This window comes from Hemitrygon akajei, chromosome 2, assembly GCF_048418815.1.
Source record: "Hemitrygon akajei chromosome 2, sHemAka1.3, whole genome shotgun sequence".
Lineage (NCBI taxonomy): Eukaryota > Metazoa > Chordata > Chondrichthyes > Myliobatiformes > Dasyatidae > Hemitrygon > Hemitrygon akajei.
In genome coordinates, this window is record NC_133125.1 from 22050201 (window position 1) to 22066188 (window position 15988).

Below are 15988 nucleotides of genomic sequence, written 5' to 3' on the forward strand. Positions count from 1 at the left end.
AGTCACTTAACTTCAGTAATTGTGAGATAATTGAGGGAAAAAATTCAACCTCGAATATAGTTGGGGCATATAGGCTAATGAATGCAACTTTTTTACCCTGAATGGATGTACAGCAAAAAGCTAGACGTCCTTTATTGTCGGCACCATTCCTTTCAATTGCTACATTAATACTACGTCTCATTAATATCATAATTCCTTTGGTACGAGTACCATCAGCTGATGCCACAACTGGTTTATAAAAGCGGTTTTGAACCCTGGGAATGTCATTAGGTTTAAGATGTGTTTCCTGTAACAGCGCGATATTTATTTTCTTCCTGCGTAAGAAATCCAAAACCTTTGAACGCTTGTAGGAAGAGTTTAATCCTATAGACAATAGGTGCAGAAGTAGACTATTCGGCCCTTCGAGCCTGCACCGCCATTCTGAGATCATGGCTGATCATCTACTATCAATAACCGGTTCCTGCCTTGTCCCCATATCCCTTGATTCCCCTATCCATAAGATACCTATCTAGCTCCTTCTTGAAAGCATCCAGAGAATTGGCCTCCACTGCCTTCCGAGGCAGTGCATTCCAGACACCCACAACTCTCTGGGAGAAGAAGTTTTTCCTTAACTCTGTCCTAAATGACCTACCCCTTATTCTCAAACCATGCCCTCTGGTACTGGACTCTCCCAGCATCTGGAACGTATTTCCTGCCTCTATCTTGTCCAATCCCTTAATAATCTTAAATGTTGCAATCAGATCCCCTCTCAATCTCCTTAATTCCAGCGTGTACAGCCCAGTCTCTCTAACCTCTCTGCGTAAGACAGTCCGGACATCCCAGGGATTAACCTTGTGAATCTATGCTGCACTTCCTCTATAGCCAGGATGTCCTTCCTTAACCCTGGAGACCAAAACTGTACACAATACTCCAGGTGTGGTCTCACCAGGGCCCTGTACAAATGCAAAAGGATTTCCTTGCTCTTGTACTCAATTCCCTTTGTAATAAAGGCCAACATTCCATTAGCCTTCTTAACTGCCTGCTGCACTTGCTCATTCACCTTCAGTGACTGATGAACAAGTACTCCTAGATCTCTTTGTATTTCTCCCTTACCTAACTCTACACCATTCAGATAATAATCTACCTTCCTGTTCTTACTCCCAAAGTGGATAACCTCACACTTATTCACATTAAACGTCATCTGCCAAGTATCTGCCCACTCACTCAGCCTATCTAAGTCACCCTGAATTCTCCTAACATCCTCATCACATGTCACAATGCCACCCAGCTTAGTATCATCAGCAAACTTGCTGAAGTTATTCTCAATGCCTTCATCCAAATCGTTTATGTAAATCGTAAACAGCTGTGGTCCCAATACCGAGCCCTGTGGCACCCCACTAGTCACCACCTGCCATTCCAAGAAACACCATTCACCATTACCCTTTGCTTTCTATCTGCCAACCAGTTTTCTATCCATGTCAATATCTTCCCCCCCAATGCCATGAGCTCTGATTTTACCCACCAGTCTCCTATGTGGGACCTTATCAGATCTGCCCTTATCCTTCTCAAATTGCAGATAAAAACTTATCATATTATGGTCACTACCTCCTATTGCTCCTTTACTTCAAGATCGCTTATCAAATCCTGTTCATTACACAAGACTAAATCCAGAATAGCCTTGTCCCTGGTCAGCTCCTGTACAAGCTACTCCAAGAATGCATCCTGTAGGCACTCTACAAACTCCCTATCCTGGGGTCCAGCACCAACCTGATTCTCCCAATTCACCTGCATGTTGAAATCCCCCATAACTACTGCGACATTACCTTTGCCACATGCCAATGTTAACTCCCTATTCAACTTGCACCCAATATCCATGCTACTGTTTGGTGGCCTGTAGACAACACCCATTAGGGTCTTTTTGCCCTTAGTATTCCTCAGTTCTATCCACACAGACTCTACTTCTCCTGATCCTATGTCCCCCCTTGCAAAGGACTGAATCTCATTCCTCACCAACAGGGCCACCCCACCCCCTCTGCCCACATTTCTGTCCCTACGATAGCACGTATACCCTTGTACATTCATTTCCCAGGTCTGATCTCCCTGCAGCCATGTCTCTGTTATCCCAACAACATCATAGTTACCCATTTGCACCTGAGCTTCAAGCTCATCCGCCTTATTTCTGACACTTCGTGCATTCAGATATAGAATTTTTAGCCCATTTCTCCGCTCTCTCTGTTTAAATCGCTGCCTATTGTGCTTAACCCAGCTCCCGGAACTCCCATCGGGCTATACACCCCTTGAATTTTGTTGTCTTTCCTAAATTTACTTATTCTTTCTGCACATTTAACTCCATGTTCCGTCAGACCATCCCTCTGTACATGTGTCCTCCTTATCACTTGTTCCGCCTCACCTTTCTCTACTACACACTTAATATTCCAGAACCATGTAGTCCCCACCTGTCCTTTATTCTTCATCTCGCTATCCTGTCTCGCATTCTGGATTCCTGCCCCCTGCAAATTTAGTTTAAACCCCCCTCCCCCCCGAGAAGCACTAGCGAACTTTCCTGCAAGAATGTTAGTACCGCTCCATTTCAGGTGTAAACTGTCCCGTCGGAACAGATCCCACCTTCCCTGGAACAAAGCCCAATTATCTAAAAACCTGAAGCCCTCCCTCCTGCACCATCCTCTCAGCCACGTATTAATCTGTATAATCCTTCTGTTCCTTGCCTCACTCGCACGTGGCACAGGTAGCAATCCTGAGATTGTTACCCTGGAGGTCCTGCCCTTCAGCTTCGCACCTAACTCCCTGAACTTACTACGCAGGACCCCCTCACTCATCTTACCCACGTCGTTGGTCCCTACATGGACCACAACATCTGGGTTCTTGCCCTCCCTCTCGAGAATAACCTGCACCCGATCTGAGATGTCCCGGACCCCAGCACCAGGGAGGCAACATACCATCCGAGACTCCCGATCTTCCCCACTAAATCTCCTATCCGCTCCCCTGACTATAGAATCCCCTATCACTACCGCTCTCTTCTCTTCCCTCCTCCCCTTCCTAGTCGAGGGTTCAACCTCAGTGCCAGAGACAGGACCACTGCAACTTATTCCTGGTAGGTCATCCCCACCAACAGTATCCAAAACGGTATACTTATTGTTGATGGGAATGGCCACAGGGGTGCTCTGCTCTCTCTGTCTGCTCCCCCTGCCTCTCTTGACTGTCACCCATTTGCCTACCTCCTGACTTTTCGGTGTGACTACCTCCTGAAAACTCTTATCTATCTCTGCCTCTGCCTCCCGAATGATCCGAAAGGCAAAGCAGTTCTCATAGACAATCGTATCAAAGAGACAAGAGGAAAAAAAACCTGGACAAATCCATTAACCTATATAATTAAAACCATTTCCATCTCAAATATAGTATAACACATAATCAAGACACCAACAGCTCTCTTGCGAGAAACTGTCGCTTGGCGATGGCGCCAGTGCCGTCTTATCTGGCACGCAGGAATGTAAACAAGTCTACTGGAGATATAATGTTCTAAAGTTATTCCGAACAAACTGCTGTTTTTCAGCTTCATTCTTGACGAAGTATGACAATTGGGTATATTGAATATCACCTTAAAACTCTGACCTGCAATACTGAGGAACAAATTGGCTCCTTAATTAACTAAATACAAAAGTGCAACGAATGACTTTCCAGTAAAAGAATAACCGGAGAACTTCACACCTAGGACGTTAACTTGCCCATGCCTGTTAGATTGCACATACAGGCTAGTCCAAGCTCTTAATGCAGTTCCATCTACTCCCGAGGGGCGTGTGGACTTTGCCCAGGGTCTTCTTCCATATCTCCCAGCGCCGATGATTTCAGAGCTGTTTTCATTTCCTCTGCCGAGTTAAATAATATCTTCACGTCCTTGATATTCACTCTCAAAATTGCCGGGTATATGAGGAATGAGTCAATCCCACTCTGTCGAAGCTTAGTGTGGATCTCCTTGTATCCCTGCCGTTCCTGCATCGTGCCGGGGCTGCAGTCGGCAAAGAACTGCAGCTGGGTGCCATCAGGGAGAGTAGGTTTGGCTTTCCTCGCGCCCTCCAGGATAGCCTGCCGGTTGGTGTACCGTAGAAGCCTAAAAATCATGGTCCGCGGTCTTACGGTATTGTTGGAAAAGATCCTATGTGCTCTATTGATCTCCAATGGAGTGCTGTGGGAATTCTTGAGTGCTGGAATCCAATTAGGGAGCATCTTCTGGAGGTAACCTCTTAGATCGTCGCCCTCAGCACCTGTCGGTAAGTTGACCAGCCGTACATTGTTTTTTCTGGATCTGTCCTCCAATAGCCTCTTCCATATCTTAGTCACCTCCGCGACACAGGAGTTAGTAACTTTCTCATTCTTGCGTAAGCAAACCTGAATGTTGTCTATTTAGTTGAAGACTGTGCTAAATTTTTTAGCATGAATATCTACTTGCTCCTTTAACGACCGGAGAATGTTGCGATTCTCTGCCATATGATTCTGTATGGGGTCGAGAGCCTTTTCCAGCGACTCCTTTAGCATGTGGGCTACCGTTTCTTGCAGCGATTCCATTTCCGTTGCCATTGTTTGCTTAATTAGCATAGCTATTTCCTCGGATGAATCGCTAGCTTGGTGTCGTCTACTGTTATCTTGTTTCCTGGTTGAGTTTGAATCTTTTTTTGAGGTCATGTCTTTAGTTAGATCTTTCTCCAACTCAACCTTGTATTAAGACCATCTATGAATCCTAAAGAACTTGAAAAAGGGTTATATGACAACGCTCGGTGCCGTGCTGCCATCTTGCCTCATGCCTCACCGGAAGTCCCACTTAATTCAATTTTGCAGTGCCAGATTAACCAATGAGAAAGCATTTATTCAAGTAATGTAGAACGAAGAAACCTCCAGAGCGTTCCAGAATTGTACTTTCTATAGCCACTAGAGATTCAGATTCAGTTTATTGTCATTTAAAAACCACAAATACAATGCAGTTAAAAAATGAGACAGCGTTCCTCCAGAATGATATCAGAAAAACACATGACAAAACAGACTACACCAGAAAATCCAGATAACGTTTTGGCAATCCCCAATCCAGAGACCGGAGAGGCTGCTGTGTATTAATATGGTGCTACCATCTTCGCGCGTTCCCTGGGAAGGAACTCCAATCCCACCAGATAAACAAGACCAAAAACTAAAGCTACAAGACCTGCACAAAACCACATATTTACAACATATAGTTACAACAGTGCAAACAATAGCATAATTGATAAAAAAACAGACCATGGGCACAGTAAAAATAGTCCAAAGATGTTAAAAGACTATAAGTTTGAAAGAAACCACCACACAGTTTCCACAAGTCCTCAGGGTTCCCGATTGACTCGTCATCCCACACTGGCGGCAGAAGGGAATACCCCTGCTATGGACTTCCACGGTGTCGCCCGATTCAGCCTCGCAGACGCAGCACACAGTGAAAGCGACCTGATCGCAGCGGATTCCAAGTCCGTCGAACCTCCGAGCCTCCGACCATCCCCTCCGGCACAGCCTCTCCAAGCACCATCCTCTGCTGAGCGTATTAAGATGCCCCCGCCAATGGCCATCGGCAACACGACCCTGAGGACTGGGGGCCTGTTCTTCCCAGCAGAGACCCGGACCTCACAGCAGCAGCAGCAACGAAGATGGTCTTCCTGGAGATGTTCAGATGTTCCTCCGTGCTCCCACGTACGTTTTTCATCCGATTATGATTGCGCACATAATCTGCATATTATGATTGAATAATATGATTGCGTGCATATTAAACTGCAATTTAACAATTATTTGCTTGTATTTTAAGCAGTTCTTATATGGATATAACAAAGAAAATAACAAACAGTCTAATTTAAGAATTAGATCCAACAATAGTGTACATGGGCTCATTGTCCATTCAAAGATCTGATGGTGCAGGGGAAGAAGCTGTTCCTGAAACATTGAATGTGTGTCTTCAGATTCCTGTACCACCTCCTTGATGGTACGCATGAGAAGAGGGCATATCCTGGGTGATGGAGAGCATTTTTGATGGATGCCACCTTTTTGAGGCATTGCCTTTTGAAGATGTCCCGATGCTGCCCATGATGGAGCTGGCTGAGTTCGCAATTTTCTGCAGCTTTTTCTGATCCATTATAAGGAAAAGTGAGCCATTGAAATGATCTCTAGCAATAAAGTCTAACCACCTACCTCTGATGTTTAAGCCCCACCGTCAATGCACTTGGCATCATTTCTGACCAGGAATTTAGCTGTACTATCCAGAATAAATACCATGGTTATTAGACTGGGTTAGAGGCCTATCCCAATCCAGACCAAAGCCACCTGCTTGATGGGTGCCCCATCCACCATTTTAAATATTCATTCTTTCCACAACACGCAATGGCTGCAGGACATTAGAAGATGCAGTTAATTATACAGGCTTCAGTAGCACAATCACAGCCCCCCACCACCTCACAGACCTACACCTTTACTACTAAAAAGGTGGAGGGTAAGAGGCATACCAACATCCACAGGTTCTCTACCACGTTTTGTTCAATCCAGTTTTGGAAATGTATCCTGAGTAGGAGTACAGCAGTTCAAGCATAGTGTATGGAGGGAAGTTACAGATGATGAATAAATGTGGACTTGACTACAATACCCAGATCTTGAAAAACAAATATTTTTTCAAAACATGCAGTGAGTTCGTCCCACTTGGTGGTTCACTAATATCAGCACTAGACTCCAGAGTGAAGGTTCCCGAGTTTGAATCCAAGTCGTGTTGAGTGTCGAGCTAGCAACTCGGCATCGTAAAAACAAGAATAGCTTGCTACGGAAGCACCGTCATGACGGTACCTCGATAACTCCACTGCCAAGTTAAGGGCTATTATTATTATTCTTCAGTGAATTCAGATTATCTAGGAGAGACATAAGTTTCCAGCTGCTAATTATTGATTTTTGATTTTTTTCAGTGTGCAACACAATTTCTTGGTTTGAAATTTTGATTTTCTGTATTACTCTTGCCGACAGCCATAAAATAATTTCATCAATGTCCTTTGATTTACAGAGAGGTTTCACATAAATGGAGTCCAAAACAAATTGTTGGCCATCTTGTACTCAAAGGGTAAGTTGGATCACGAATTTTAGCCTTTTATTTCCTGGAATTACTGGTGTTTCCAATCTCTTATTTTCGTCATTCTTGGCATTTGTCTAAACTATTCCATCTGGGCTACAAAGATGAGATTTAAATCTGGTATAGAAAGAGAAAGAATGCAGTAGGATTTGGGTCAAGACTATGTAACATGAGATGCAGCTTTTGCTGCTTCACTCAGTGAGTAGTTTTCTGTTCTTTGTTCTACCTGGGCCAAGTCAAATATGGCAAAAATTAATATTTGTACAATATTGGTTTCATATGTGGTATTGCTTAATTGCTATTGCATAATCAAATGGCAGTGTCCTAGGTTATGGGAGTTGATAGATAACATAGAAAACCTACAGCACAATACAGGCCCTTTGGCCCACAATGCTGTGCCGAGCATGTAAAAAAGCACAATAATATAATTCTTTCCTTCCCAGAATGTTAATTCCCAGATGACCATTACCATTATAGATCATTAAGAAAGATGGAACTGCCAAGTTATTCCACACATTTTGGCTCACGAAAGGCAGGTGATATTATACTGTGTTTGTTTCTTTTGTTCATTTGATTCAAAAATACTTCCAATTCCCCCCCCCCCCCCCCATGTATAAACTATTCTGTTTGATTTTTGGGTTCAGACTCGTCATCAAAAACCCGGATGAAGGATCCTGGCTGGAAACATCAACTGTTTATTCCCCTCCATAGATGCTGCCTGAACTGCTGAGTTCCTCCAGCGTTTTGTGCGTTGCTCCGGATTTCCTGCATCTTCAGAACTGCTTGTGATGCTGATTAGTTTTAGCACTCTTGCACCTGAAATCTGAATGCTCATAGGAACGTGACTCCATATTTTGAAAAAGACATCCACCTGGGCTGAAAGCTGCTGTTGCAGGAACATGGTACAGACCCCTGTATTCTCTGACAGCGGCTATGGAATCTGGGCAGTCTATAACATTCTCATAGCAATGGCTCAGACCCATACTGGCCAGGGTACACCCGTCAACCCCTCATTTCAGTGCTGAGTGGCTGCACACCTTGCCCCAACTCACTCAGCTCCAGCCCCCAATGACAACCGTTATGTACTGTCTCAGTGACCCAGTCCACACTGAATCGTATGGTTATATTCCTGCAGGAATGCCAGCATAATGTCGAGCCCTCCACTAGTTTCCTAGCACAGTAGAAAGGAGGAATAAGAGCAAAGGTTCATGCCACAGCTATGTCATCAATAATGCATCTATAGTATATGCAGTATATAGAAAGATACACCACATGTGGTGATTTGAAACCACCGTCTACTGTTGCCTGTACTGGACCAGAGTACGAGGATCCCAGGTCAGCCTCTAGAACTACCTGAGGACCCACCAACAGACAACCCCTTAGGAGAACATCATATTCAACTCGAGTTCTAATAGCAACGTGTTTTCCAGTGGCATTTATGGAATTTTTTTTAAATACTTAAAATAAATATAATTATCTCAAGTTAATGATGGCTTCAGGGCCCAGTTTCTCTTGCTCACTTTAAACTCAGAGTTTTATTTCCCACAGTCTCTTTAAAATCACCTTGATGGAATAGGCAGGAGAATGGGGTTGAGAGGGATAATAAATCATCCATAATGCGATGGGATGGCTGAGTAGACTCTATGGGTTGAAATGCTGAATTCTGCTCCTCTGTCTTATGGTTTTGAATAACGTCCTGAGGTCTGGAATGTCGGCCAGTCTGGCACCAGCAAAATCTTAATGTGGGATTATCGAGTATGAGTATTTCCAAGTTTGAGTTTTACAGTATTTCCCAATTTGCAGATGATACAAAGGAATATGTGAGTTCAAAGGAATATGTGAACGTAAAGAGCTTTCAATGGGATATAGGGAAGCTGAGTGAGTCAGCAAGCAGGAACATGATAATATAATGTGGAAGAATGTGAAGTTAAATATTCTAGAAAAGCAGATTTTATTTTAAGTGGTTGATTGAATAATGTTGATGTTCAAAGGGATCCTTTCTACACAAGTCACTGGAAGCTAATATGCAGATTCAGCAACAATTAAGAAGGCAAGTAATATGTTGTCCTTTATTATGAGAGGATCTGAGTATAGTACAGAAAATGCTGGAAGCAAAAGGTTCTGATAAAGGGTCTTCTATTTAAAATGTTGACTATTTCTCTTTTCACATATGTTGCCTGACTTCACTGTTCCAGCATTTTGATGTTTCCAACATCAGTAGTGATTTGCAGTTACAGTGGATTCTGGTTAATCAGGGCAGCAGTTTATTTTGGGACAGCTGTTAAAGAACAAAAACTAACTGAAAAAATAGACAGGACTCCGTTCTTTTAGTTGGGACACTGCTGCGTAATTGGGACAGGAGACTGTTTTGAAACAGTTTCTAACTACCCTCAGTTGAGTGCACTTGTGTGGCCATTAGATGTTACACCATGTTTAGAGCATATTGTTTTAAATGGTGTCATTTGCATGTCTTTCTGTTCAAAAAAAGCATTGATTTTTGTCACTCATAGTTAGTGAGAAATAAGCAGTAAGAAAATTCAGAACTGCTTCGCTCACTGTGGTTTCAAGCATTCTTTTTTGGAGATGCCAGAAAAGGCTGGGAGTGAAAATCAAACAATTTTACGACTTCAAGTTAGAAACTATTAAGAATTTGAAAGTATCAATAATCATCTTGAATATTACAATGAAAGTAAAGATTTGGACGTTGCAGTTGTCAAAAGCATTTATATAAAGGCTGTCCATTATCTGCAGCAGGTGCCTGTACTGATTTTGTTCATTTACAGTCAATCAAAAGAACACGGCAGCGTACACTGGATTAATTCCAGTGTTAGCAACTAATACATGGTTTTATAATACTGTAGTAGTATTGGTAGTGTCGTAGTTTGTTCTGTATTTAATATTAATACATAATTATTTACTCAGTTCAACAGTAGTTTATCTTTTTTATGCCTTTTTAACTATTTCCATGAGACTGGCTAATTGAGCCAAAATGTTCTGGTCCCCATGTGTCCCAATTAACTGGAATCCACTGTATATAGGGCAATGAACAATCTGCTGGAGTAACTCTGGATCAAGTAACATCTCTATGGGGAGGGGGAGGAGAGATTATAGACATTTTGGGTTGAAGCTCTGCATCTGGACATGGCTTGGGGTCTGTCATGTTATCAAACTCTTCTATCACCTCTGCCTGCGTGACTATTTTTTTGGGGCCTCTCCACTGATGGCCCCTTTAACATTCAAAGTTAAAAGTTCATTTATTATCAAAATACATATACAGTATGTCACCATGTACAACCCTGAGATTTGCTTTCTTGTGGGCGTACTCAGTAAATCCAAAACCATAATAGAATCGATGAAAAACCGCACCCAACAGAGCGAACAAGAAAACCAATGTACAAAAGACAAACTGCAGAGAGGAGAGAGGAGAAAAAAAGAACTAGAACATGAGATGAAGCGTCCCAGAAAGTGAGTCCATAGGTTGTGGGAGCAGTTCAGTGATGGGGCAAGTGAAGTTCAATGAAGTTATCCCCACTGGTTCAAGGGCCTGATGGCTGAGGGGTAATAACTGTTCCTGAAGCTGGTGGTGTGAATCCTGAGTCTCCTGTACCACCTTCCTGATGGCAGCAGTGAAAAGAGAGCAATATCCTGCTTGGGGAGTGGGTGGGGGAAGTCCCTAATGATGGATGCTGCTTTCCTGCGACAATGCTCCAGTGTAGATGTGCTCAATTGAGGGGAGGGACCTGTGATGGACTGGGCCACATCATCTGGACGGTGGGGCTCCCTGATGATGGAGGTGCTTTCTTGTGGCAGCAGTGCTTGTAGATGTACACAATGCTTTTCCTGGGATGTATCCACTACTTTTTGTAGGATTTTCTGTTCAAGGGCATTGGTGTTTCCATACTAGGCTGTGATGCAGCCATCAATATACTCTGCACTGCACTTCTATAAAAGTTTGTCAAAGTATGAGATGTCATGCAAAATCTTTGCAAACTCCTGCTCTTTGTGGATGCTCCCTTCTGACCTTTTATTTTCTCTTGTCTTTATTTATCTCCAGTTGCTACTACCTCACCAACTGCCTTGATTTCTTCGCTCCACTGCCCTGTTCGAACCTCGCTCCTTGAGAATGCACAGCTGTCCATTCACTTTGCACCAGTCACAACCGCATCATCAAACCCACAGTCACGGGTTGTCGTTTGGCAGTCTGAATTCTACCTCGGAGAGTCAGCAGCTGTCAGATACCTCCTCACACCAGCCACTGAGCCATGACTACACCAATGACAGATGGTTCTCCAACTCAACTTTTCCCACTTCTGTCTCTTGCCTAAGATTCAATGGTGGATTGATATTTGGTCTGTTTCTGAAACTGCTCTCTCTTTTCTCTATCTCTCTGCCTCCATCTCTGGAGACAAACTATCTATATCTTTTATTGACCTACTGACTCCCATGGCTATCTTGACTATTCATCTTCCCATCAATGAAAGGCCATTCCCTTTTCTCAGTTCCTTCATCTTCACTGCATCTGTTTTCAGGATGAAGCTTTCCAGAACATCAGAGACGTCCCCTTCAAAGAATGTGTTTTCCTTTCCTTCACCATTGATGTTGCCCTCACCCACATCACTACAATACCCAGAGATCCACCCTCACCCCATCTTCATGCCACCTTAACAGGGATATGGAGTTCCTCTTGTCCTCACCTACCACCCCATGAGCCTCCACATTCAGCACTTTATTCCTTGCAACTTCTGCCAGCTTCAGTGGGATAATACCACCCCCACCTTCCTACTCTCCACTTACTTTAGTTTTTGCTCGCTCTGTGACTTCGAAGTGCTACTCTTGCCCATTCACCTCCTCCATCACTTCCATTCAGAGACCCAGACTGTTCTTCCAGATCAGGCAACACTTCACCTGCAAATCTGTGGAGGTAGTATACTCTATCCAATGCCCCCGATACAGCCTTCTCTATATTGGTGAAACCCAACGTAGATTGGGGTCTGCTTTGTCGAGCACCTTCTCTCCATCTGCAGAAAGCTGGTTTTCTGGTGGCTAACCATTTTAATTCTAATCCCCATTCTCATTCTGACATGTCGGTCCATGCCCACCCCTACTGCCACAATGAGGCCACTCTCAGATGGAGGAGCAACACCTCATATTCAATCTGAGTAGCCTTCAACCTGATGGCATGAACATTGGTTTCTCCAGCTTTTGGTAACTTTTTCACCCTTCTCCTTCCCTCTTCAATTCCCTCTGCCCTCCCCCCATCTCTTCACGTACCTATCACCCCCCCCCCCAGTGCTCCATCTCTTCCTTTGCTTTCTCTCATGACCCACCTGCTCTGCTCTCCTGTCAAGACTCCTCCTTCTCCAGCCCTTTACCTTTTCCACCTGTCACCTCTCAGTTTCTTTCTTCATCCCCCTCCTCCACCCACCTGGCTTCACCTATTACCTTCTAGCTTCCAGTCCTTGCTCACCCCTACCTGCTTGTTCTTCTTTCCCCTTGCCTTTCCAAAACCGATGAAGGCTCTTGGCCCAAAACATCGACTACTTGTTTGTTTCCGTAAATGCTGCCTGACCTGCTGATTTTCTGCAGCATTTTTTGTGTGTACGCTCTGGATTTCCAGCATTTGCAGAAGATCTTGTGTATCCACATAAGACGACTGGGCTGGTAGGCTCATTGTTCCAGCATGTTCTTGCCCACTGAATTGATCTCCTCATGCATTGACTTTATTCTGTCCTCCCTTGTTTAGGGCCTTCCCACCTACATTTGGTACACCTTACATGTTCTTCATAATTTTGACAACTTCTGTTTCTCTGCTCCTCATTGCTTCATTTTTTACCATGGATGTCCAGATTTTATACACTCCACTTATTTTTGCAAGGCCTGATACAAGGTTTTGACCCATAATATTGATAATTCCTTTCATCCCTAAAGGTGCTGCCAGAGCTTCTGATTCCTCCAGCAAGTTATTTTTTGCTCAAGATTCCAATGTCTGCAGTCATTTGTGTCTTCAATTATATAGGGCCTTGGAAAAACTTACCTGGAGTATTGTGCATAGATTTGTTACCCTGCTGAAGAAAGATGTAGTTAATGTAGAAGCAATGCAGCAAATGAAGCAATCCAGCGACGGTGTGTTTGCTGAATGAGGGGAAAAATTGAGTAGACTAGAGCTGTATTTTCCAGTACTGAAAAGAAAAGGGCTCATTTCAGGGCATGGTAGAGTGGATTTTTTCACAAACTGAGGAACCGAGGCCAGGATGCACAGGTTAGTAGCAGGTATTTATTTACAGTATGCATTTAACTGCATGAAATCAAATTTTCAAAGTTCTCTACTCAGCAAGCCCTGGAAGTTCCCTCAATCAAATTAATATAATTTCTTATTAATAAGGGAACCAAGGGATATGGGGTGGTTCCGGAAAATAGCACCGAGTTAGAAAGTATGATCTTGATGAATGTCAGAGCTGGCTTGATGGTCCAGTTATATTTGCTCTTTGAGTGGTAACCATATAACAAATACAGCACGGAAACAGGCTATCTCTGCCCTTCTAGTCCGTGACGAACGCTTACTCTCACCTAGTCCCACCGACCTGCAATATAACAAGAATAATTTAACAATATAATAATAAGAAGAAATCAGAACAGTCCCATTTTCCACTTCCACTCAGAACACTGGTGGCCTCAGTAGCCTAGTGGTTAGCATAACACTTGCAGCACCAGCAACCCAGCATCAATTCTGCCACTGTTTATAAGGAATTTGTATGTTTTCCCCATGACAGTGTGGGTTTCCTCCAGGTGCTCTGGTTTCCCCCCCCCCCCCCCCCCACATTCCAAAGGTACACGTACAGATTAGTAGTTTAATTGGTCAAGTGGGTGTAATTGAGCATCTCGGGCTTGGGCCAAAAAAGCTTCTTATTGTGTTGCATCTGTAGATAAAAATACCTTAGAATAAAAAATTAAGCTATAGCTTAAAGTGAATGGATTTTAGAGTCATTTGAACATATTTGTGAGATTTTGGTAGTTTCACAGACTAAAATAAATTAATTATTTTTTCACTCATTTTTGCAGGCTGACATGTGCTGTGGCAATGCCTTTTTACTCAGCTAGTTTAATTGAAACTGTGCAGGTAAATTTTCATTTTTGTCTATTAATCTATGCTTCATATAGAAGGGTGTAAATGGTTGTCTTGTATCCAAATTGTTTCCTAACGGTCATTACCAAATAACACTTGAAAACTTGGCAAATTATGTCAGAGCTATTTATTGTTCACTACTTGTTAAAACTATAACCACAGATTACAGTAAAGGAGATCAAAATTTGTTGCATTAGTAATCAAACAATAGCAATTGAAGATTTTTGAACTGAATAGTTCTTATTGGAATTTTACCATTAAGCTGTCAACGATTCCACAAATTTAGTGAAAAATTGCTGCCCTCCTTTTTGTTTATCAATAGCAGTTTTCTGTTCAGAAAATGTACATCTTAGGACTTCAAAATTCAAACTTAAATTAGGAAATTGCATTGATTGATTTGAGGGATTCTGCAGAAAAGGGGTTTGACCCATCTATGAATTACAGAAATGGCTGATTTGTTAACATGTTTACCAGTAACAATGCATTTGAGATTTTAAGCTGTAGTCTCAGCCATTTATTTTTCATTGTTCACTCTTCTAAGTGGCATGCTTATGTTAAACATTAGCCTTAATTTTCCCTGTGTTATTAATTAATCTGTTACTGAGTCTGTAGCTGCGTTTATAAAGCACCTTTAACATTTCTTTGACAAAAACTCCCATTTAAAAAATTTACTTTGAGAGACTTGTTTCGTGTAGTGTAACGTCATGTTCCAATGTGCAACCTTCTGCCTGCACCTCATCAATTTTATGCGTTCCACATCCACTCCAAATCTACCTTCAGCCTCATTTTTTTTCTTGCCTCTCTTGGACAGCCTTGCATTTCCTTCTCTGAGCCTACAAAAAGCGGTGGACACACCTCTATCACAAGAAAAGCCTCCCCATCATTGAGCACATCTACAAGGACCACTGCCACAAGAAAACAGCATCCATCACAAGGACCCCCACCAGCCAGGCCATGCTCTCTTCTCTCTGCTGATTGAGAAGGAGGTACAGGAGCCTTAGGTCTCACATCACCATATTCAGGAACAGTTATTACCCTTCAACCATAATGCTCCTGAACCAACGTAGATAACTTCACTCACTTCGCCATGGAACTGATTTCACAACCTATTCACTCACTTTCAAGAACTCCACAACTCATTTTCTCAGTGTTATTTATTTACTTATTTATGTATTTTTTGTATGTGCGCAGTTTGTCTTTTTTTTTTGCAACTTGGTTGTAAGTCTTTGTGTATAACTTTTCATTGATTTTAATTCTTTTGTCTATGAATGCCTGTAAAATCAGTCTCAGGGTAGTATAAGATGACGTATATATACTTTGAACCTTGCCTTTGCTCTAGATGTTTCTGTGTATTTTGGTTCTCTCTGCACCTTGCTTTTTCTCTACTAGTTCATACTAAACCCCCTCCTAAATTATAAATTCCACAACCACACCACAGACATGGTATGTCTTAGATTTTTGCAGTAATCTAAAGCCTAAATTTGGTTCCATTTATTCATTTACATTGTTAATTATCTGAATTGTTCATTAACTCACCAGCACACTTATAAGATGGGGTAATCCATTGATCATCATCTTCTGTGATTCTCCTCTTTAAATTCATCCCTATCTCCTGAAACTAATCGCATCACATCAATACTTCTTCCTTTATTGAGGCTTCCGCTCCCTCTCAGCACACACTTGGTGATAACTTTCACAGGAGCAGTATCTATATTTCCTTGTGCATCAGTTACAAATTACATTCTTAAGGTGTC

The 15988-nt window shown here is 42.6% G+C and overlaps 1 protein-coding gene across 1 annotated transcript in view; it reads left to right on the forward strand.

Moving 5' to 3' along the window:
• The window catches only part of slc25a46 (solute carrier family 25 member 46), a 56398-nt gene that overhangs the window by 36449 nt on the left and 3961 nt on the right, over nucleotides 1–15988 (forward strand). The window contains exons 7-8 of the mRNA XM_073068222.1: nucleotides 7046–7102; nucleotides 14171–14228. Of these exons, the coding sequence (XP_072924323.1) occupies nucleotides 7046–7102; nucleotides 14171–14228 (115 nt within the window). The remainder of the gene's footprint in view (nucleotides 1–7045; nucleotides 7103–14170; nucleotides 14229–15988) is intronic.